The sequence below is a fragment of the Pseudorca crassidens genome, chromosome 6 (assembly GCF_039906515.1).
Source record: "Pseudorca crassidens isolate mPseCra1 chromosome 6, mPseCra1.hap1, whole genome shotgun sequence".
NCBI lineage: Eukaryota > Metazoa > Chordata > Mammalia > Artiodactyla > Delphinidae > Pseudorca > Pseudorca crassidens.
Genome location: NC_090301.1, coordinates 89,138,866 through 89,164,425, shown reverse-complemented (window position 1 = coordinate 89,164,425; position 25,560 = coordinate 89,138,866). Strand labels below are relative to the sequence as shown.

The 25,560-nt window shown below is 33.7% G+C and overlaps 1 protein-coding gene across 1 annotated transcript in view; it reads right to left on the bottom strand.

Moving 5' to 3' along the window:
- The window catches only part of LRP1B (LDL receptor related protein 1B), a 1,616,178-nt gene that overhangs the window by 77,431 nt on the left and 1,513,187 nt on the right, over positions 1-25,560 (bottom strand). The window contains exons 81-84 of the mRNA XM_067742376.1: positions 20,392-20,508; positions 18,515-18,688; positions 16,335-16,460; positions 9,408-9,572 (exon numbers count right to left, since the gene is read on the bottom strand). Of these exons, the coding sequence (XP_067598477.1) occupies positions 9,408-9,572; positions 16,335-16,460; positions 18,515-18,688; positions 20,392-20,508 (582 nt within the window). The remainder of the gene's footprint in view (positions 1-9,407; positions 9,573-16,334; positions 16,461-18,514; positions 18,689-20,391; positions 20,509-25,560) is intronic.

Genomic DNA, 25,560 nt, shown 5'->3' with positions numbered 1-25,560 from the left:
TCTAATCAGTCTAGTTCCTATAGCATTCTTAGCTAAGACTTTAACAGTGTAGGTTGTCAGACTGCCTGGATTCACAGACTATCTGTGCCAGTTACTGGTGTGGGACCATGCGCAAATATCAGCTCTCTGTTTATTTCCTCATGTGTAAAAATGGGGATAATAATAGTACCTACTTCATGGGGTTGTTGTGTAGAATCACATAGAATAAATGAGAAACATTTCTCACTGTGCCAGGCACATAGAAAGCAATCAGTTACATTTTAGCTCTGAATATTATTGTTATTCCTACTGAGATTCACCACTTACAGGTATGACTTACTCTGTGACCCTGTCTACAAAGGCACTGTAACATTCTAGAAAAATCATTCTGAAAATTTTCTTAAATTACACACTTTATCTCCATTATTTATTTAAGATACAATTAAATTTGAATTTGTTTATGTGGCAGTGCTGGGATAGAACAGGTATTCCCCACAAACTTCATCTCAAACTCCAACATTTTTAAACTTTGAAGAATGGGTCCTTCTGTCTTCTTTATCTTCTAAATATGCTTAATCCTACACATTAAAAGAAAGAACACACACACAACACAAACAAAAACAAACCTAATATTTGCCACATCTATCTACTTGTATAACTTCAAATTTTGGTACATTCTCAAGCTTTTTTCAAAAGAAAGCTACACTTACTGCTTCCAATTCTACCAATATATGACAAAGTAAAATCCTCGATCATAAAGTCACATTCCAATCCTTCACTGGGTTTGTAGTTTTTATTTTTTAATATACAAAATAGTGGGTCAATCTGTTGCTTCTCTTTGTTCCCTCTGAAGACAGGCCAGATCTCTCAACATGTAAGTACTGCTCCTACAAATCAACTCTGATTCCCTCTTGGTAAGAAAGGATTAGGAATGGAGAAGGTAATGTTGGTGTTGTCTTTACTGTATATCTGTGTACTCTTGCAAAGCTTACCTCTAATCTCTTAATTCCTAAATCTAGATTTCTCCTCAATCATCATCCTCCTCAAATTTTCTCCATAATTTTACATTTATTAATATCTACACTTGAAAATTTTATCTCCACTTGGCTTCTAAGACACTAGCATTGTGGATTTCCCTGTCTTTTTCTCTGACTGCTCTTTTATAATTGCCTTTATGTTCTCTTTCTATCTCTTTCTGGTGATATTATCCAGTTTCATGGCTTCAGTAATGATCTCCCTATATGAATGTCTCAGTCTCGATTTTTTGACTCTGGGCTCATTCTCCTTCCTAAATTTCAGACCTTCATTCTCACTCCCTGTTTTACGTCCCTGTGTGGGTATCTCTGCCTGTTCAACAGGTTCATCTACTCCTCCCATGACTCCCTAAGAGAGAAAATTCCTCTCATAAACATTGTCCTCAGTAGCACACATGATTTCACTAGACTGAAGGCTCTCCCAGTGCCATATTAAGTTCCACACTACACGTTAACAAAGTGCCTTGCTAGATGTATGCATATAATAAATGGAGGTTAATGTAGTTATATATTACTTCTGTTTATAGATAAATGGAAGCTTATCTCATATAAACTGTTGTAGCAAATTTTCATACAACATAAATTAATAATAAACTCTTGAAATTTAACTAGGTAACCAGTAATAGCTGATGTCAAACATGGTAAATACATAACTAGAATCACTAACCATCTATAGTCAATGATAAATATTAGTAATATCCGTTAGCACAACTGAAGATTATAATGTTCATAAGAAAAAATGGAAATGCCTTGGAATCTCATAGAGTTCTCTAAACTTCATTGTTCTTGCATGGCCCTTATATACCAAAAATCATGGTCTCAGTAAAAATGGTTGATTCTAAAATATTTCATAAGAATATTTAATAGTAATTAAATAAATTTGGTACAAAGTTAAATTACTTGTTTTTTTTTTTTTTCCAATCAGGAAGACCTGAGAAAGAAACCTGGTTAGATATTTATTAATTGTGTGGCTTTGGAAAACTTAGACATCCTCACTGGATCTCCTTCTGGATCTCATTCTGCAAAATGGTGATAGCAATGCCTGCCATGTGCTGGTAAAACACTTGTCACAATGCCTGCCACATAGCAAGTACTCAATAATTGTAGGTTTATTAGTAATAGTAGCATTGGCATTATTATTACTCTTAGTATTGCTATTAAACAAATCCTCAATTTTGGTTGTTATTTAAACTTCACTGAGTACATTTGCCTTTGTTAAGAAACTCCATATGGAATCCTGATGCATATTTTTTCCATTTTCATTCTTTTGAACAAAACATGCCTATAGGTAATCTATATATATCAGTTCAAAACAGTATATTTTAATATACATAACAATGAAATCTTTTCTATTATATAAGTAATTATATGGATATCATAAAGATTTATCACTAGTCCCTGTTAAATGAGCATTGAATTTATGTGACGTGGTTACAATTTACATCTAGATAAATGAATCTTTAACTATATGCTATCTTTAGTTATATACTCACAGAAATTTCTCTGATATGGGCAGACAATACTGATGATTTTCAGTGATAATAGACAATGTCTTAGAGAACTGACTTTTGACATAATCTATGTTCTCAGATGTTAGTTTTCTTACTTAATCATGCTAGCTTACATCTAAAAAATGCCACATAGAGTGTTTCAAATTAAATAAAATAATATAATTAAGGAAGTTACTAGAATCCTTGGCACCTGAATTGAGAATTCAATTATAGTAGTCACTATAATATGACAATAATTATGTTTGTAAAATTTTCAAAATGTTATAATTATTGAATTACTGCATACTTGCTAATAATTTTAGAGTAAAATTTGCTGGGTAGGCTTAAGTCAAGTAATATATCAATCAATATGTTTCTCAAAAGCATATATTTTCATTTGAATATTATTAAGGTGTATGTTGTTGGCATTTTTCAATAACTTGATTTAAAACTGTAAGTGTATCTTTAAAAGCTAGATTTATTTAATAAACAGTTTTTAAGCTGATTATAAAAATGCTACTCATCTGGGCTTCCCTGGTGGCGCAGTGGTTGAGAGTCCGCCTGACGATGCAGGGGACACGGGTTCGTGCCCCGGTCTGGGAAGATCCCACATGCCACGGAGTGGCTGGGCCCGTGAGCCATGGCCGCTGAGCCTGCGCATCCGGAGCCTGTGCTCCGCAACAGGAGAGGCCACAACAGTGAGAGGCCCGCGTACCGCAAAAAACCCCCCAAAACCAAAAACAACAACAAAAAATGCTACTCATCAGTTTAATTTAATTGATATTGTATGATTTTAGTAGGCAAAATAACCTCTCTGCTCAATATTGGACAAATAAATTATAACTCTTTTTTCTATCTAAACACAACACCTGAAGATGTATGGTTTACTCAGCATTTTGTAGTAATTTTTAAGGGAAAAGAATCTGGAAAAGAATATATATATATATAACTGAATTACTTTGCTGTAATTTCACTTTACACCTGAAACTAACATAACATTGTAAATTATACTTTAATAAAAAATAAAATTAAAAAATTAAATTTAAGAAAAAAATGTGGTTGATTGTGATGAAAGAATGCTAGTAAAAGTAATTACATGTGAATTTCTTAGGAGACCATGACTATACTTATTATTTCTGAGTGGTAGATATCTGCTAGTGAACATTATTGATTGGTTCTCTTTTTAAGCAATTTATTTGAATTCATACTCATTTTTCTATGTGAGCCATGCTGCTTACCTTGTTTAACTTGGTCTTGTGCTTGTAAATTTTTGTCCCTGGTTATAACATTTTATACCTAACTAGTTTTCTATGCATTCAGTCATTGTTTAGTTCAAATAGTCTGACACACACATTGAGTCTAAGTAATAAAAATATTTAATTGACATTTAAACTGCAGGGCATATTTATACACATTTACATTTAATGTTCTCTGAAAATGCTATCTAAAATTAAGCATCTTTAGTAAAAACGTCTTTACTATTTGGACAAAAGCTACATTCTTTTTTTTTTTTTTTTTTTTTTTTTTTTTGCGGTACACGGGCCTCTCACTGTTGTGGCCTCTCCTGTTGCGGAGCACAGGCTCTGGATGCACAGGCCCAGCGGCCATGGCTCACGGGCCCAGCTGCTCCGCGGCATGTGGGATGCTCCCGGACCGGGGCACGAACCTGTGTCCCCTGCATCGGCAGGCGGACTCTCAACCACTGCGTCACCAGGGAAGCCCAAAAGCTACGTTCTTGTTCCTTCCTACAGAATAAAATAATAAGCCAAGAAACAAATCATCATAGCATCATTCAGTTACTTACTGGATTAAAATCCGAAAGCCTGTCTCCTGACCTCTAACCCCCAAGACTGCTCTCCTTGGTGAAATCTGTCTTCACTTCTGACTTAGATTCAAGTAATAAAAGTTTTGAATGCTTTAAAAAATTGCTAGTCTTTTTGATAAAGAGATTTGACATTCTACTTTTCCACTTAATATAATGTTTTCCTGGACTGAAAGTGAGTGCCCATTTATACATAATTTTAGCAAGTTGACTATAGCTGTTGGGTAGTCTTAAGTATTACAAAGATTACAGAGAACTATTGAGCAAAGCCTGACAAAGAAAATAAAGAACCGTGGGCTTTATCCAGCTCCCCCCAGGTACTATTTAATATATTCTGACATGTTTCAAATTATAGGTCACAATCTATTTATATTTATGGAACGTTCATTTTTAGCCAACATTGTGGAGATGAGACTGAAACATTTTTGTCTTTTCTGTGAATATAAGTAAGCCAACTCAAGCCTTCTGACATTAGCTTAGAGAGCTATAAGACTAAATGGTTCAGTACTGCTCTCACCATATGGTCCAAACGAACCAGTAACTATGACTCATGAAGCCAGCAGCACAGTTAAAGAGAATCGTACTTTCATTGTTATGAAGATTCAAGGGCCAAGAACAGTGCCTGGCACTTAGTAAGCAGTTCAATACATATTAATTATCATGATCCTGACAATGATAATAAGTAGTGTTATTTTAATTTCTGATTCTAACAATAAAGCATGGTTGAATATTTAGAAAATACAGAAGTATAATGAAGGACCTATTACATATGCAATTTTTTCATATTGGGCTCATAGTATACAAGCAGGTTTTTTCTTGTGCTTTTTAACTTTAAAATAAAATGTGAATATTTTTCTCTATTATTATATAGTTTAAAATTATAGTTTTGTTTATCGTGTAACATTCATCTTTTAGATATGCTATATTTTATATATTAACTACTTGAATTTAGGTTTTTATCTCCAATTCTATATTATGAACAATACTACATTGAACATTTTCACTTCTAAATATTTTATTTTTTATTATTATGTAACCTTTGGAATATATTTCTAAAAGTGACATTATTTAGTTAAAGGACATTGGAACTTTTTTGTTTGTTTTGTTTTTTGTTTAATTTTTGAATTTTATTTAATTTTTTTATACAGCAGGTTCTTATTAGTTATCCATTTCATACATATTAGTGTATTCATGTCAATCCCAATCTCCCAATTCATCCCACCACCACCACCCCCCTGCTGCTTTCCCCCCTTTGGGGTCCGTACCTTTGTTCTCTACATGTGTGTCTATTTCTGCCCTGCAACTCCTGCTGAGTAATTCAGAATTGCTTGCTGCAAGGCTTGTACCATGAACATTTTCTTCTGGTACTGATTTAAGGATGCTGGTTTCACCTGTGTGTGACTGGGCTCCTCCTCCCTCTTTTCCCACTTTTCTCTGTTTTTATATACGTTTGTGTTCATATATGTTCATGTTCTGCCACTTGCTCCTTATGTTTTTTTGGTTTTTTTTCCATTGATTTGTCAAAGCTACATATTCCTATGTCGCTTATTTTTTAAACTATATGAACTATTTTATGTTTTCAATTTTATATTTTCGACTTATTCTCTTGGATTCTTAAAAAGCAAATAGGACCAAATATCCAGCTTTTACCACTTTCTAAATATAATCAATATATGTTAAGGGAGCTAAGACATCAAGCTTAATTTAAATTAAAAACAGCCCTCATTTAAATATAAAGTGAAAGAAAAACTAAGAGGGACTGTTTAAATGTATGTTCACCCTTTATCAAGATATTAATTAGGTGACTGTGTACTTTACAGCCCAGATACATATGTGACTTGAGAGACATCAGTATATATGTTTCATAATCTGTTTCATGCTGTTTCAAAGGTGCCCCAAATTTCCTAGCTTAACCTGCCTTTGAGCACAAACATTTTTAGGGTAGTCATATTTGATCATAATTGATGGCAGTCACATATGCTACCATCATATTTGGGGCAGTGGCCTGGATAGAAAGATCTTGAATAAATGAGATAGAAAATTATCTCCATCTACTTGGCTATTATAAGGGCCCTTTCCATTGCAGTGAGAAGATTTTGATTTTTTTCTTTCCTCAAGAGAGCCCTCTTTCCTCCGGCTTCATTTCTGGGAATAAAATCTTCCACTGCCAAAATACACAGATGTGGTGACAGAGGGCAACACAAAGAGAGCTTCTGCTGTCTTCTTGTTGAATTCATTTAAATACTTCAATACAAATGAATTGCCTACTATAAAAAATTGCACCATCATCTCTTCACGTAGCCAGTTTTACATATATTCAAACTTCCCAAATTAGAATTGCCTTCCTTTATGCATAATTCCAAACTTTGAGTGGGAGTATTTGAGAATATTTTCCCAAATTTACAAAATTTCTTGCTCCATTCCTCTAAATCAGTTGTGTAGAAAACCCTGATTCATTTTGATAGAAACATCAAAAGTCTAAATAACAGACCTATAAGAGTATGGAAAATACCACACAGAATGAACATAGAGAATAAATATTCATAAAAGTGAAGATTAATTGTACATATAATTACATAAATATCCATTACATCTGTGATGAAAAAATAATTCCATAAATTATACTCTACTTTCTACATAAAATGACTGAATAATTCAATGCTTTATTCTATTTTCCATTGCTTTGCCAATGTAAACTTTATCTTAAATGTAGCCTCCTAGGAGCAGGTCACAGAAATTAACTACATGGATCCTTGTTGATATAATCAATGTCAACCTATTTTATTTTGTAGTACCTTCTTATATGGATACAGCTCATATATCTAGTTTTTAGTTTTCTTTATTACAAAAAACCTTAAGGAATGAGGAAAAATTCATTCCTACATGTAAAATTTTAATTACGCCTCTCAGATGTGTGCCTTTAATTAACTGGTGACATTTCCTTTGTTCAATTATTATAGTTCTATACAACTGTCACAAACTTATAAAGTTTAATTAAGGCTGCCCCAAACCCTAGTTACATAGTGTCCACATAGGAGTTTGCCAAAGGCTTAACTGTAAGTAAACCGACAATGAATAAATCTATGAGTTGCCCACTGGGATTTGTTTCACAAATTAACATTTGTGTGGAGATAATGAGGTTCTACAGTCTATAATACCAAACAATGTTTTATAAAACCACATTTTTAAAAGTGAAAAATGCTTTGTAAATGACTTAATTAGCTATTATATTATTATTAATTATTAGATGCTATAAGACAATAAACTACATGGCTATATCTCAAGTTGAATTCATATGAGAACTCATTTATATTACTAATTTGAAATATAATTTTTTCTGAACATATTATCTATGTAAATCAAGATCTAATACTCTGGGTGCATAGATAAACTTGATATATTATGGATTTTAAGAATGCAGCAAGGTCTGGACAAATGATTTGAATGAAACATCAAAAGTTGTGCTGTATTTATATATATTTCAGGATCCATTAACAGGATAGCAAATTCAATGTTTCACAGAGATTTGTCCCTGTGCATTGATTGCAGGTTGAATAGGTAGCCATAGTTTGGAGTGCCAAACTCTTTATCTAGCTGGCTTAAATATTTCCAAAGGTAAATATAAGAAAATCATCTGGTCACAACCCAAAGATTTTTTTACCTTAATGAGAAAATTAAGTTAACAATTAAATAATAAAACTCTTAAACAACTCATTTGCATAAGAGAAGCTTCTTCCCTAAAGCTAAGTGGTATGTTTGTTGCTAAAATATAATTACAGGTCACACTCTTTTACTGTACATTCAATGGATTCTCATTTGCATAGTCAATGAAGGTCTCAGTACTACAGTTTTTCCCACAGCAATAGAATATACTTTATGGACTAGCTCCCCCTCAGGCAGAATGAATATATGTAGTAAGACTCCTAGTGCCTCTTTTAGTTCAATCAACCTGCTGAATATTTTTTCAGAATTCTATTGAGTAGTTACAATTATCTTAATTATCAATTAATCATAAGTCCAAAATATTTATAGGTATCAAACTATCAAACTATCAGAGAAGTAGTATTGTTTTTACTCTTAGAATGCAAATCAGAAAACAGCTTGCTTCTCCTGAACTCCATTGAAAATGCTGCTTCATGTGGCTCTTTGTTAGCATTATGCTAAATACTTCAAAGAATAGCTTAAGCAATAGAAGCAGTGAGAAATCCCAGTAAGAAAGAAATTAACCACATAGGGGATGTGAAGAGCATATGGATTGCTTTTCTATCTGACTACCTAAATCTGCAGTTATCGTAGGAAAATTAAATGTACATAGATTTCACTCTAATAGTTGCATAATCTTCTTTGCACTAATACTGGAATTTGCAAATTATATTTCTATTATGTATTATGGTTAATTTTTTCCAGTGGGAACATATTTTAAATTTAATAGAAGTCAGTAGGAAAATATGTTTTAGTATTCACTTATGTGCTGTAGAAAACACTTTTTGCGAGCACAGATATAGCATAAATTAGTAAGAATCTCAAGTATATCCAAATATGTAGTAAACTGATGTTTTCAAAGCAATATGTTTTGAATATACTACATTGCAATGACAACAGAGTAGTAATGATTATAGATGGAAATTATGATGCTCTAAGATGTACTGATATAGTATGTATATATTTAAAATAAATCTAGTTTTTAATAACATGAGTTTTAGCATCAGGCAAACTTCAATTAAAAAAAAAAAAACAGATTTTGGAGTCAAATAGATAAGGCTTCTAAAACTGATTTTGCCTCATCATTTTAAGCCAGAGTCAGAATATCTATAAGCACTGAGCCCTGTCAATGGCACGCACTTAACACAAGATAATCATCATTATTATTGTTAATTTTTGTGACTTGGACTTCGATTGATATACTCAATTTAGAAAAAATGCCACTGATTACGTTGAATTAATTATTAGATTTAATTTTTGTTAATGTATTTGTTAAGACAACAGGAATTATATTCATAGCATTAAGTATTTTCTGTAGATTTTTCACATATAAGGAAAATTACAGATGATCTGAATATACAATGCCACTCAATTATTTACCTAGAGCTGATGGCATGCAAGTTCCTCCATTTTGACAGTAGTTGCTACAGTGGTTGATTTCACATCTCTCTCCTGAATAACTAGGCCAACAGTGACACCTCAAATCACCTTTCTCATTTAAAATGCATCTTCCTCCATTTTCACAAGTCAGTTTGCATGAATCATCTGGTTATAAGAAGAAATGTACAAATTAGCATGCCATTCAGTAGGTGGTAGAATAAGAAAAATTCAAATAAAGAAAAATTAAATACTAAGATTCACTTTTTTCCATAAAATTCCAAAAATAAATAGCCCTAATATAAACGTAGAAGAAACAAAATACTATCTGAAAATAGAGAAATAGATTTCAAACATTGTTGAATGGTGAACACAAGTATTGAATTAACTTTTATTCTTTTTTAGGCTTAAAGCATTGTTTACCATTTCTTATATTTGTTAAAACATTAAACAATAAAACCAACTGAAACTTTCTAAAAATAAAATATTTTCCAACCAATATGGGTTTTTTCATGATATGGGCAAACATGGCCTAGTTTTTAGAAGTGTTTGATATTAAACCAAACCGAAATATGTAAGATAAATATATATACAGTCCCCTACATACGAACTTTCAAGTTGCGAACTTTCAAAGATGCCAACGTGTGTTTGCATGTCCTATCACATAAGTTAGTTCACGTGCCTGGTGTACTTTGTCACGTGCCTGTATCCTCTACAAGTGGTTGTGCTTTTGTGTACTTTACTGTACAGTATTGTATAGAGTACAGTATTTTTATTTCAAGCCCAGGATGTCCGGAAGCAAGCGTATAAGCAGCGGTGATGTAGCTGGTACTGAATGTCAGGCATGAGTGAAAAAGCAGCTTGCCCTCCGTCTCCTATTGCTGAAGATCCTTCAGCTCTACCCTCCCCCACCTCCTCTCCCTACTCCAGTCAGTTACTCTTCTTGCCTGTTCACTCGCTGCCGGCTCCTGTATGCCAGCTGTTATACTTACTGTACTACTATACTTTTCAAGGTACTGTACTGTAAGATTAAAAATGTTTTCTCTGGGCTTCCCTGGTGGCGCAGTGGTTGAGAATCTGCCTGCTAATGCAGGGGACACAGGTTTGGGCCCTGGTCTGGGAGGATCCCACATGCCGCGGAGCAACTAAGCCCGTGCGCCACAACTACTGAGCCTGCCCGTCTGGAGCCTGTGCTCTGCAACAAGAGAGGCCGCAATAGTGAGAGGCCCATACACCGCAATGAAGAGTGGCCCCCGCTTGCCACAACTAGAGAAGGCCCATGCACAGAAATGAAGACGCAACACAGCAAAAACAAACAAATTAATTAATAAACTCCTACCCCCAAAATCTTCAAAAAAAAAAAAAAAGTTTTCTCTATTTTTTGTGTTTGTTTTTTATGTATTATTTGTGTGAAAATTATTATAAACCTATTTCAGTACGGTACCATATAGCTGATTGTGTTAGTTGGGTACCTAGGCTAACTTTGTTTTACTTACAAACAAATTGGACTTACGAACATGCTCTCTGAATGGAACTCATTTGTATGTAGGGAGTATATATATAGTATGTATAGTGCATATATATAGTATAGTGTACATATACAAAAACATAATTTTTAGTATAGGGAAACATTTAAATGAAAAGATACTCTTTGATGTACATCCTTATCAGCTATATATTAACACACAAAACTAAAAATTACTTAGATTTGATACAAGATGGTGATAAAACAGTGTCAGAAACATTTTTTTCAATATATAAAATAATTAGGCAAAATCTGCCTATATAATACATTTTGGCTGAGAGAAAGAAAGGATGGTCATTCCTTGGGGGTCACAAAATCATTTTTAAAAATATGATGAGTCTGATTTATGATAAAGATTGGTTTGGAATCATTTTCCACATTATTTTTCTGTATGTGTAGACATGGCCTTGCTCCATTAGAACTACTGCTCTACATAGAACAGGACATAATGTCCAATGGAATAAAGACAATTGACAATATTTTAAGAGCATTCTATTCAAAAAATACCTTTTTCTACAGTCATGCTTACTTTATACAAAATAAGATAAAATCAAAACAGCCCATATTGTTCACTCAAGATGCATTGGCACAGACATAACAGAAGCTTGAATAATTATCACTGCAATAATCACAAAAACATCTTAAAGAGCCTCAGTGACTTCAAATGACAACATAATTCAAGTATCATAACCACTGTCATAAACAGAGACCATCTATCAGCAGTGTCAGACAAATTTCGAGATTTTTGGCATTGCAAAGCAGTTTCCAATACTTTGTCATGTAGGGAGGCTTCAGGTTGGCATTACTAAAGTCTGCATTTGTAATATGAAGGGCTCTCTCATGAGGCACTATATACACAGAGTATAAAGAAAATGACAGTTGATGTAGTGAGACCTGTTTTTAAGTCCTAGCTCTGCTCCTTACTAGGCATACAAATTAACCTATCTGAGCCTTAGTTATTTCTACTTTAAGATAGCCTTAAGGACAAATGTGCAACTTAACTCATAGGTTTGTTGTGAATATTAAATTAAATAAGAAACTGGAAAGTAAAAGTCAAAATTATAAAACTTTGTAAATTTTTAAGTATATAAGTATATAACATACACACAAATGAGAATTTGAGTTCTAGCCATACTAGAATAGTATGAGGATGAAGACCTGTGATCTGGGTCTACAAGGTGTATTGTTAAATTTCAACAGGAAATTGAGGAACTTACTAGGTAAATTACCCAGTAACATTCTTATTCAGCATTAGGTATTGAGTGCCCATAAGGCGCACTGAGAATATAGCTCACGTGGAGTGGCATCTATGAATACCAGAAGGTGAGCATTGTTGAAACTGAATGAAAGTTACTGTGACTGGACCTGGATTACAGAGTGTGAAGGCAGGAACTGAAAGAGAGAAGTGAATTTAAAGAGATAAGCAGAGCGTCATAGGAGATCCTTGGATGTTGGACTTTGCCCCCATAGCAATGTTAGGTCTTTGAAAAGTCTAAAAAGTCCAAGAATGACTGTACTGGTAGGGGTTAAACTGAAAGCAGGGGGACTATTAGGACTCTGTTTAAATTGTCCAGGCTAGATAAGATGATGGCCTAAAATAGAGTAATGTGGGATAGATAATGTAGACATATTCTGAAGGTAACTAGAAGACAAAAATCACATCAGAGGGAAAGGAAAAAACAAGGATAATTCTTCAGTTTCTAACACGAGGCCAATAGGACCTGAAGTGTTGTTTTATCTTTGAACATATTAAATTGGAGATACCTATATAAATGCAAGTGGGAATCTCTAGCACAGAGTTGAATATAGAGGTCACGTTCTCAAGAAAGATCTCTAGTGAAACATGCTTGCTCAATTTAAAATTTACCAAAACATTTCTAACTCATTCAGCATGAAATATCCTAACTGGAGTTGTGAATGTGAACAATGAAGATAAATATTTAAGGTATTATGATCACAGTTAGGATTGTTACGGGAGGGCTCATTTTCACCTGTAGATGTTCTGTGTAAAAATACATAGGTATTCAAAATCTCTACATGTTAGGACAGGTGCATTTCTATAATGTGCCTCATTAGGCACCAGAAATTTAAAAAATATAACACTGCCTGATGAAATGGAAGTAGAGTTACATTCTTTCAAAACCTAACTGTAATAGTTCTATAATGAAAAAGGAAGCTGCTTTTGTCAATAACAAAATCACCCCCAGAAGCCAAGCTCCAGCAATTATAATCAACTATAGGGAAGAGCAGGTGAACAGTTCTCCAAGAACGCGTAACATTTGAATTCAAATTTCTTACATGAAGATTAAAAATACTCAGGGTGCTCATCATTTAACAATAGCAGCTAGAGAAAGGCAAGCAATTATAAAGAGCTGAAAAAGTTGGCTGTATCAAATGCTAATGTCAGGAAAAAATTAATTGGCTTTTATCTTCACCAATCAATAATTCTAAAATCCACTTAATTATATTCCTAACCGAAGTGGTTCAAGCCATCCATTACCAAGGCTCATATACAGAGGCCAGTGTGAATACTTTTTAACACTCAGATTGTTTAAAATATAAGATTTTCTTTTAAATCATAAAATAAACATTGAGGAGGTTTCTGTAACCCTGCCTTTCAAGCAGGATTGAAATAGTAAAACTAAAATTTATAAAAAAGTTTTAGATCTTTGTATATTTAGACAAAATGCTTCCTCATTTAAAACATAAAACTATACAATTTGGTAATAGCTTCATTTTCTTGCTTACTTCATGACAGATTTATTTTAGAGTGCTGTGTGTCTACTTTTTGCAAGGCATTGTGCTAGGCACTTTCTGTATGTTATTTCTAGTATTTCCAATGACTCTGGACATGGGTACTTTGGGTGACTTGGAGACACTGGAGTGTATTATGTGATGATTAAGAGTGTGGAATGCCTAGGTCCACCTTAGGGTACCACCATTATTAAGTATTGTTAGACAATTGAGCCTCTCCATACTTCAATTTTTTATGTGTAAAAATAGGGGCAATGACAGTATAATATCATTGGAGTTTTGTGAGGATTAAATGAAATTATATATATATCTATATAACATACTTAAAATATGCTTTGCTCATAAGCCTTCAAGGTATTTATTATTATTACTAGCAGTAGTAGTAGTATTTATTGTTAATCCAATTTCACACAGAAGGAACTGAGACTGAGGGAGTACAAGGCCAAACATATTAGTTAAGTGATAGATCTTGGCTTAATCCAAAGCACCACCTCAGCTCTACTCCAGACCATGTTCTTCCTGTATATTTGTTGATTTTGTATTATTGAATAAATTATTTGCATTAAGCAAAGAGGAAAAAGGGAGGTTATGTAGAAGAGACAGTCTTATTTACTTATAAAAGGAAAACAAGAAAAGCTGTCTGCAACTTGACCATAAGAAAAAAAAACACACTTATAATATCTGAACCAGTGTAAAAGTCACACTGGTAGCACAAGCTGTGTACTTCTGTGCAGAATACTCATCTCTTTCCCAGGGGTCTCTCCCACCCAAACAATAGTGTAAGTAGACATGGCACACAGGAGGCATCTGTGAGAGCACTGCTTATGGGTATATATGGAACTAGTGAAAATGAGGCACATCTTCCACAAGGAAGGAGTTGTTGACGTTTTTAAGAATCTGTTTCTGAGATGTTAAGTATAGAGTTTGTGACTGTGTCAGAGCAGTGAGTGAAAAATGTACCTGAAAATGTTCATTTAATTCTCTTATTCTACCATCACAATTGAGATCATGGCAACTCTAGTTGGGAGAATTGGTAGAGGAAGGGTGCATCCTAGTACCAGTGACAGCATCCCTTTTCAATGACTGGCACTAAAATACCCATCCAAAATACCAGTCATGATTCATATTTAGCTCTCCGTTAAGAATGTTCCAACTGCCACCCACAACAGCACTTTGCACATCCTACACACTAACTGGAATAAATGACTCATTATTTTCTTTACAGTCCATGCTTTCATGACTTTTCAGACAGTTTCCTCTTCTCAGTGTCCTCCTCCTTCATTCCTATTTAATCTAAATATAATCTATCTTTGCAGATCTTGTTCTAATGTCATGTTCTATAGGAACTAATCAATTCTCTAACTGGATAATCATCTAATTCCTCATAATAGCATAAAGTCTGTCTCTTTTGTGGCTTATATCACTATTCACATAAGTATTTATTGGTGTTTGTGTCATTCATCATTTCATCTTTTCAACCTCTTCAGCTTTGCATATCAAATGATTAAAAATACATATTAAATGGAAGAGCTGTGACAGTTTTAGACACTGAGTGCCTTAGGAAAGGCAAAAGTCTTCAGCTGGCATAACCCCCAGCAGAGAACAATGAGACAATGATATGGGGGTATAGATGATGACTGAGGGCAAAGACACTGTGTTCACATGAGTTCATTTAAACAGAGAAATACAACCGGTGGGAAGCCCTGCTATGAAGAGATCCTAAGTGTGTATCTCATTGGAAAAATGTTTGCTGTGACCCTCAAGTGATTTTTGGAGCACTGCATTTTTGTCTGTGACATAAAATTAATGTGTTGATTTTCTTTTCTCTTAGTAGCATTTTTTTCCCATTATGGCTAATGTCTTGAATATGAGGAAACTTATTGAAAGTCTGCCTGGATATCCAAGAGACATCTCTTTCCCTTTCCCATCACACTATTTTCAGTTTTGATTTTTTTCATTTGATTTTTTTCTGTTTTGTTATTTAACACATACTAGCATCTGAAATAATATTTCAAGTTTTTAAATGTTTGTTCCAACCTCTAGCTTCTAAAATATAAACTTCTTGAATGAAGAAATATTTTCAGTTTTGTTTCTAACTTAGTCCTTTGTTTCTAAATTAGTGTTATGCTTTGCTCAGAAGCCCTCAAAATATTTATTATTATTATTATTAGTAGTAGTATTTACTGTTAATCAAATTTTACATAGAGGAAACTAAGATTTATTTTCTAAATTAATCATCAGTTTCTAAATTAGTGTTGGCACACAAAACATATATAAAGTTGCTAAATGAATAAATGGATTTGGGAGTTGGGTTTAAACTAATAGCAGAATGGCACCCTCAGAAATATCATTATCTTTACTGATACAGGAGCTATATAAACAGGTCTCTTGATTCTGTGTGTGACTTCAAAGTTCTTAATCTAGTCTTCGATGCACAGTAAGTGCTCAATGCAGCTTTGTGAACAAATGTAGAAAGAATTGACGGGAAGTCATCATCAGAGAAAAGAATAGTTTACACAGGCATTCAAGAACCAGTGATACCATGGAAATATCAGTGATGACTGAGTAGCTAATACTGCTCAGTTTCAGTAGTTGTGAACATTTACCGTATACAGTAATTCATTACTTACAGAATAATGAAGTTTACCTACCTAACAGGCTGTCATCATTGCAGGTGCCATTAATCAAATATTTTCCTTCTGGGCACACACAGGTGGCCCCAGAAGGATTCAGCAAACAGAGGAATTCACATGCTAGATCCGAGCATGGATTGGGTACTGATCAAAACAAAACAAAAGAAAAAAGAAACACATAATTATAAATACAATAGGTTTCAAAAACATAAAATTCAATAAGGTGAAATGATGAATTAGCAATGTTGAAAAGAAATAACATCAAATTTTTACTGGGAGTATCTTATTTCAATATTCCAATTCTCCTTTATAGATGAAAAGAAATTACTACCCAACATTCAACATTAATAGAAACTTTACCCTACTTTACATTTCCCATGAGGGAGAAGAAATTATTCAAGCACATACTTTGTCACTTTTCCTTTGGCAAATTTAGGTAGTTTCAAAACTGGTTTAACAGACAGAAACAGCTCCCCCTGGTATTTACAAAGGCTTAAAATCCATATGTAGTTGTCTGTCAGAACACAAACAAAACATGGCTTTTTTCCCTAAAAACATGTTTAATATGGTGTGCTTTCCATCAGATAGGAGTTTGTGCGCATGGATAAATGGGTACCACATTTATTTTTGTCTACATTTCTATCCAATCGGTATCCTCTGCAGCCACAGCTGTTGCGTGGCTTTCCATGCAGGATCTGTCATTAGAATGAAACAGAAATGGTATCTAGGTAGTGAAATGGTGACTATGAAAGTGGCTTTCATTCTGTAAGAACCAGTAATCAAACACCTATTATACTTAGGGCAGACTTTTATTAATTTATTTTTTATGAAGGTGGAGATATTTGACTATGAATATGAATCAAACAGAACTAGAGGGGCTTCCCTGGTGGCGCAGTGGTTGAGAGTCTGCCTGCCTATGCAGGGGACACCGGTTTGTGCCCCGGTCTGGGAGGATCCCGCGTGCCGCGGAGCGGCTGGGCCCGTGAGCCATGGCCGCTGAGCCTGCGCGTCCGGAGCCTGTGCTCCGCAACGGGAGAGGCCACAACAGTGAGAGGCCCGCGTACCGCAAAAAAAAAAAAAAAAAACCAAAAAAAAACAAAAACAAAAAAAACAGAACTAGAGGATGAGAGGGAATGTCCTCATATTAACCTTGGAACCATATGTGTCAGATCATTAGCAAAGAGTAGCAAAACACTGAATAGAATTTCAGGAAGGTTTTAGGGGAATATATGTTGTTTTAATCTGTTTCCAAAACTGATTTGGTAAATATCAGTTGCTACCTTTCCAGACCATCATACCAAATGAGATTAAATCCCTTTTTTTTTCTTTTTGCGGTACGCGGGCCTCTCACTGTTGTGGTCTCTCCCGTTGCGGAGCATAGGCTCCGGACGCGCAGGCCCAGCGGCCATGGCTCACGGGCCCAGCCGCTCCACAGCATGTGGGATCCTCCCGGACCGGGGCACGAACCCGTGTCCCCTGCATCAGAAGGCGGACTCTCAACCACTGCGCCACCAGGGAAGCCCAATCCCTTTTTATTTGCCATGAAGAATAGTTATAAGTAAATCTGAAAGTTTTTTGAAGGGTGAACTCATACATAAACACAGATCATTAGCGTTTCAGCCACATTTTATTCCTTTGTTCTTCGATATTTTTTATGGCTTTGTTTGAAACAGATCTTTCAAAATAACTATGTCAATTATTTACCTATTTTTTTCTAGGAGAGAAAGTAACAATAAAAGTCATAAACCATGAGAGAAAATACAACCTTTGGGAACATTCTCCTCAGATACCTTTAAAGATGAAATGTTAAAGCTATGATTTTTACTTGGTTATGAGTGAGTGAAAAAGGCTAATGACAAATTTCCTTACTTGCGTGGTTTATCTATCGACCCACAAAGTTTTATTAAGAATTTAGAAAAACACAAAATAAGAGACAAATTTTTATAACAAAGTTAATTCTAATTCCAAGAAAATACAAACAAATCCTGAAATTTTCATACCTGTTTTAGCAAAAATAGCAACTATTGCATTATTTATTTCTTGTCTTTGGTAATTTGAAAAGTCTGGTTATACCAAAATTAAAGTGAACTTAACTTATTGGGGTTAAGCCATGTTAAGAATTTAAAAATACTTTATTTTGAGAGTCATAAGAAAGAAACTTTGTCAATATAGATAATAGTATAAAATATTATACTTACAGTCCAGTTGTTTATAGCGATGAGAAATCAAAACACCTTTTGTTTTATCAACATCTAAAGCTAGGTACTCTACTGAACCATGGCCAAATTTTTGTACTCGAAATACACCATTTTTAGGTCCTGCTCCATATATATAATCTTCGAAGACATCAATCCTGTGTGGATGTAACAAGCCTAGAATTTTTAAAAAATGCAGTTGTAAGGGTTGCAATATAAATACTCAGACTTAAGAAAACTAAGTTTATCCAAGATCATATAGAAAATCTTATTCCTGTTCATAAAAAACCTTTCAGAATTAGAATGTTTTTAATATTAGCTGTAACATTGTTAGGATTAATTTATTAGCAGTAGAAATATGCGAGATATTAAACTTGTCACTCAGAACATAAAAAACACTTCCATCATCACTTTAATCATCATCACCAACACAAAGCATTGGCTGGGGGACATATTATACACAGTAATATTTTCTGCTGTACAGTTTGCAAACAACAACAACAAAAAGCCTACAGGCCAAAGTTATCCATTGCTCAAAACCAGGAATTTACAAAATTATCATTTTGTGTTCTGTATAAAATTAATGGTCAAATTAGATTACCTGAATGACAATTTTATCAATCAATCATGAACTGATTTTAAACAGTAAAATCCTCCTCCAAAATTTGGCATTACTATTATCTGTTTTAGAAATGGGGTTAAGAAAACAAGTTGGCAAATGGTAATCATACATATGACTAGTATGGCTGAGAAGAACAGTAATAATAATAACAATTTTTCATATTTTCAAAATGGCTATTATTTGAGAGAATTTATAAGAAATATAACTTTTGGTACTGAAATTTAAACAAGTAATATAACATTTATATTTCACTAATTATCTAAAGGTTGTAAAACATAAAATGCCTTTTAACATATATTTTCCTTCAATGTTCCTTGAAACAGTAAAATGTACACTTAAGCTAAAACAGGTAAATTTTTGCAATCATTTATGTGAATACGGAATTTTTTTCCATCTAGGGTTATCATACAAAAAACACACACTTCCAGTAAAGACACAGTGAAAGTCCAATGCAATTATTTTTCTTGAAACTTCTCTGATTTTGTTTAAAAAAAAGAAAAAGGAAGCAAAGCAATATTCAGTAAATAAAATATGTAAATATAAAAACCTCAAGTATATATTGTGAACAATTGGTGTTAAATAGGTAAGCAGTTTTGGTAGGAAAGGGAAAGAAGAACAGAAGGGAAATCAATTAGTTTCATCAGAAAGAACTGAGATTACCAGGCAAAAAAAGTGTGAGACACAGAAAGGAGTCAAAAATGAGAGTAAAAAATAGGAGGTAGACACAGAGATGGAGATATAAAAGGGTGCCACAAAAGAAGAGCACATGTAGATTCTGCAGTCACTTGTGTGAGAGGTAAGTTGTCATTTTTACATGTTGCTTTTCACATGGATGAGAATATCCCTATCAACTACCTAAAATAATAATTTTTACTATGATGTTTTACTATATACAATAACTCATTTCCTACTTATCACTGCAATTTGAAATAAAAATTAGCATTCACAGGCACTAATCTCGATTACTTGAAGTGTTCTGCTCAGAACAGAACATCCACGGAAGCAACAAACAGAATGAATATTTTTTGAATCCGGGTAGCAATGGACCACGTTTGTTCTAGAGTCAAGAAGTTCTTCTGGCCTGGCCTCTTTGTTATTCTAGTAAGAATGAAAATTGTAAGGAACAGTAAGAGCTATAAGTTGAAAAGAGAGAGAATTTGAGGAAATACAGAATGTAAAGCTTTCATATTATATTTATGTATCATTATTTAATACTTTCAGTGATAATTAAAAGCAAAAACAAGAGCACTTCACAAACCTTGTTTGCTGCTGACAGAGATTACTGAATCAGAGCCGTCATATAGAACGCTGCCAATAACAGAGAGCTCAAGGTCGGCCCAGTATATCCGTTCACTGAAATGATCCACGGCCAGACCTGCAAAATCAATACACACAAATAACAGCAATACATTTCAGATTATTTAAAATTATGTTTCTGCTCTTTTAATGTCTTATTATAATTGACATTTTTCTTCAGACATCTTAGAAATTACCCAGTCTATATCACAGTAGTGCAAAAATCAGAAAAACTGAAATAGCTTAATCCCTATCTGAAATACATGTGTATATATTACATAGAATTTATTTAATAAACTGTGGCAAAAAAATCTTACTTCACATAGGGAAAGCCACCCTAGATATCTTTCCTTTCTACACTGCTTTCTTAATTATGGTTATTTTCTAAAAGAATTTCCCATGATACTTTCATCATTTAAATCACTTACCCAACCATTATTTAAAATAATTCAGTGTAATTAGTTATATTTTGAATCTTTTCATGAAGGTGCACTTCTCAGAATATAAAAGGTTCAGGGGCTTAATCATAAGATATTTTCATCCACTTGGAGTTAGTCTACAGTGTTATGAAACACCTGTGTGCAGGCTGAAGTATAAATTGACTAAAGATTGATGTTTATAGTAGGGAAGAATGAATAGTAAATTTCTTAATTAAGGTTCTAGTTGTATTGATACTTAAATTTTTCACTCTATTTTTTTAGTCTAATCATTAATTTGCTCTGAGACTGTTTGTCCTTCTTTATATCATCAGTATCTGTTAGTGAATACCAATGGACTAACATAATATGTAGTAAAAAATCATGTTTTGCTATTTATTCAACTTTTTATTTTGTATTTCATAATGTGATTGGAGTCTAGCCGGTGTCTTCTTGTGCAAATATCAACACATATAATACCTTAAGTAAACTTCATTCAGTATAGAAGAGTAAGATCTATGACATATGAATTATATAACAAATCCTCACTGCTATAGATATTCAATTTTTACGACATAGCTAGTCTTTAGATATGACATACTTTGATAGTACAATGCAATCAAAATACCTTTGGCAACTGAATGCTAAAGAGCTTTCTGAATCAGCTCATTCAATAAAAAAACCGAGGTACCTCTCAATGGCAAGGCAACTGAATGAAAAGTATTTTCGAGTTTACACTAATTGTATTCCTGTGTAGATGGGCCAAGATTAACAATCAAAATGAAAGCATATCATGCTTCATTTCATTTGGGAATAATTCTTCAGTTCAGTGTGTAGATCTATCCCAAATGTAATCAAACTAAATATAAATATTTCTCCTCAAGTAGAATATAAAGATGTTCTATGCCCAGTCAGCCTCTGAGAAATGAGTTAACAATTAAAACAAGTGGCCCATGTTTTACTAGTTTCTGCTCAATGATTAATTTGTTATTTGGAGTTATGCTGGGAATTAGGTTTTTGTTTCTTCATGTATAATTATGGGTAACATGAACCATAAAACCATCCAGCTTCCTGCTGCCGCCATTCTGTTTCAAAAAGGTGATCTCAGAAAGATTGAAAACGCTTTTCTTTCTCTCTCACCAGTGTAATACAATACTACATACTAGTACCTGGCAGTGTATGGTGCAAGAGAGGAGCTTTTTTTTTAAAAAAGCTGTTCCCAACATAATGCGTCTCTACATTTGAATATTAAATTTGTTAATCATATAAAAGAAGAAGACAATGGGTGTGTAATCTAATTTAATTACCAATATTGTTTCCTCAGATTCAGCAGCAGTAAAAATTTCTCAAACGTGTCATACATTGCATTGTTAGTCTAGGCTTTAGACAAACATCTTTATCATCTCCAGTCCCATACCATACTATTTTGGATTGAATTACATCTAGATAAAAATTATATAACAAAGCTTTTAGGTGAGTGGGATTTATATTCCCCCACATCCACAAATCAATGATTTTGATTTTTCCTTAAGCCCTTTAATAAAACAGATAGTCTTTTAAATTAAAAAGTTAAAAAAGGAATCAACTTACTTTTTTGTTATAGAGATGAGTCAAGTTTATATGAAAGAACAAGTTCATTTCTATATCTTTAAAAATATCACATCTATTTTTTGTCTTTAACAAAGAAGCAATAATAAAATGGGGGAAAAATCAATTCCCAGGAAAGTTATTCTTATCTGAACTGGGAATGGTGAATATTTGGAACCAAGTCAGTGTAAGTACAGAAAATTTAAAATAAAATGTTATACTTGTTCTAATCAAGCATAATGGAATCACAGTTTGGAAGTGTTATGAAAGATAAAGTCCCAATAAGTTTTAGGAGCACATGATAAAGACCCTAATTGTGTATTCATTTTCTAAACATCTCCCATGATATCAAGACTACTGTTACATTTTAGGGATTTTTGAATCTAACTTTTGTTGAACTCTGAAATTTTCCAAGATCTTCCCACTAGTTCCCCTATTTCCACTATGATCTAAAAAGAAGAAAGAAAATGGTAAAAAAATCTTATGAGAAATGACCACAGTACCAATGTGATATTTAAGAGAGAAAACTTGGAGAGAGAAATAAATTAAAATCACTATGTTTTCAGAAAGAGAGGAAAAGATTTTATACATTTTGTGTTAAAGGAAAGTCAAGATTTGTAAGGTAGTAACACCCAACAGGTGTGCACTACCCTATTTTTGATTTAAGAGGTATAAGAGGGGTCCAAAAAACTAAAAATACTTACCACTATGTCAAAGTTATTTTTAAAAAATTGTTAAAAGTATTTTTTGAGATAGGTTGCCTACACAGGGTCTTAGATTACGAACTACATTAAAGTTGTTTTTACACATATATGTATATATATGTAATATATATATATATACACACACACACACACACACACACACACACCATACATGCACACACACATATCTACTTATGAATGTTAGTAAAATAATGTATCAAGGAATTGCAAAATAGTCCTTAAGTTTTTATCTATTTCATTTAATTAGAGATCTTTTGTTGGTCAATGACAAAGAATTTACTGAGTGAATCAAATAATTACGACTGGTCCAGGGCCAGTGTGTACTTGTTTATTCTCTCAGAAATTGCCACGATTTGAGAGGAGGGAAAGGTAACATAAATAAGCTTCTGGATATCAAATAATATGGTATTTAAATCAGACTCATGTAATTCTACATGCCCTTCTACTGCAGGGAAAACTGGAAAGTAACCTTATCTGACACAGAATTCACTAACTCAATACATATTTGTAAGGCAACTCTCTTGCACCATACACTGCCAGGTACTAGTATGTAGCAAAGAATAAAACAGATCATGTTCCTGCTCTCATGGAGCGTCCTACTCAACCACCACACAATTGATTGAATCAGAATATAGATTATGCTTCTTATATTTAATATAGGGCCTAACAAAACGAAGTGTGCCATTTGTTAAAAGAGATCTTAATACCATACCATGGGTTAGAGTGTTAAAAATTGCAGGCATTCATCTCTTCATTCATTCAACATATAATTAGTCTTAAGCACATACTAATTACAGGCACTATAACATTCTACAGGGGATATAACAAGAATATCCATTATGGTTTTGGTTTAACCTGTTATGGTCTTGCTGGGCACATAGATTATACATTAAGGAGTCAATGATCTACTGTATCATTAAAGCAGTAGATTATGGAGTACCAAGTTTGGAGATAACGAGTGCTTTCAAAGCCCAGAAAATTGAGGTATTCTCATGAGTTTGGAAAGGAGGCAATGGCAGTGCTGGTGGTGAGCAAATACAGGGCTGTCTGGGTGGTGGGCTAACTATCCGATCAGTACAATTCCAACCCTAGAATGCACAGAGGTTATATAAAGGGACAGAGACAATTTTCTATCTATTCCTATTGCTGTTCATAATGCCGATATCACCTTCACTCTATTGAAGTACAGAGTATAACCAAATGTACTGCATCCTAGTGCACAGTCATTCATGGATGCATCAGGAAAGACAGAATTTCCTTTAAACCCCAAACGTAAAGAACAAGATGTTACACATGGAGGGAAACAGAGGCATTATTATAGTTACTGATTTCATATAATAACTTTGGAGTCAGGTCAAATATTTATAAACATACACCAACAAAAGAGAGAATATAGGTAAGTCTAAGATGTTTCTAGGAAGACGTGAGCAATGAATGTACATCCATGTAAGGATATCTTATAGAATATATTTGCGTAAGTGCACGTCCTCCCACATATAACATGCATATATGCATATAGATGCAGAATGACTAACTGCCAGCTTTTCATTGTTACTTTCTAGTAATGTGCTATTTATAAAATCTAAATTATCTATTATTTCCTAAAAATCTTCTGAGATTTGTTTTTGACTCATTTGTATATCAATAACATTTGGCATGCCATACTTAAGAGTTATTAAAGATAAAGACAACACTGAGTGATGTTTCTGCTTGATGGAATAAAATCCTGCCTAATTATATAAGACTAGCATTTCCAATATTAAGAAATTCACTTATTAAGCAGGTCAGCATGAAATAAAGCAATAAATTTTTACATGTGGTGTGTGGACTTTTTAAATCTTACAGAATTCTAATTGATATACAATGAGAAAATTAATCAAATTAACAAAATATACTAAATGACACTTTTAAATGTGGATAAAAATAATAATTTGTCCCCTTAAAACTAGAATTGCACCTGTGAGCCACTCAGCACTATAGGACTGGCAGTAGAAATACATTCACAGGACAACTAACTGCTGAACAATCATCGACAGGAAGACACTGGAACTCACCAAAAAAGATACCCCACATCCAAAGACATAGGAGAAGCTGCAATGAAATGGTAGGTGGGGAGCAATCACAACAAAATCAAATCCCATAACTGCTGGGTGGGTGACTTACAAACTGGAGAACAATTATATCACAGAAGTACACCCACTGAGTGAAGGTTCTGAGCTTCACATCAGTCTTCCCAACCTGGGGGTCCGGCAATGGGAGGAGGAATTCCCAGAGAATCACACTTTGAGGGCTAGCAGGATTTGATTACAGGACTTTGACAGGACTGGGGGAAACAGAGACTCCACTCTTGGAGGGAACACACAAAGTAGTGTGAGCATCAGGTCCCAGCAGGAAGGAGTAGTG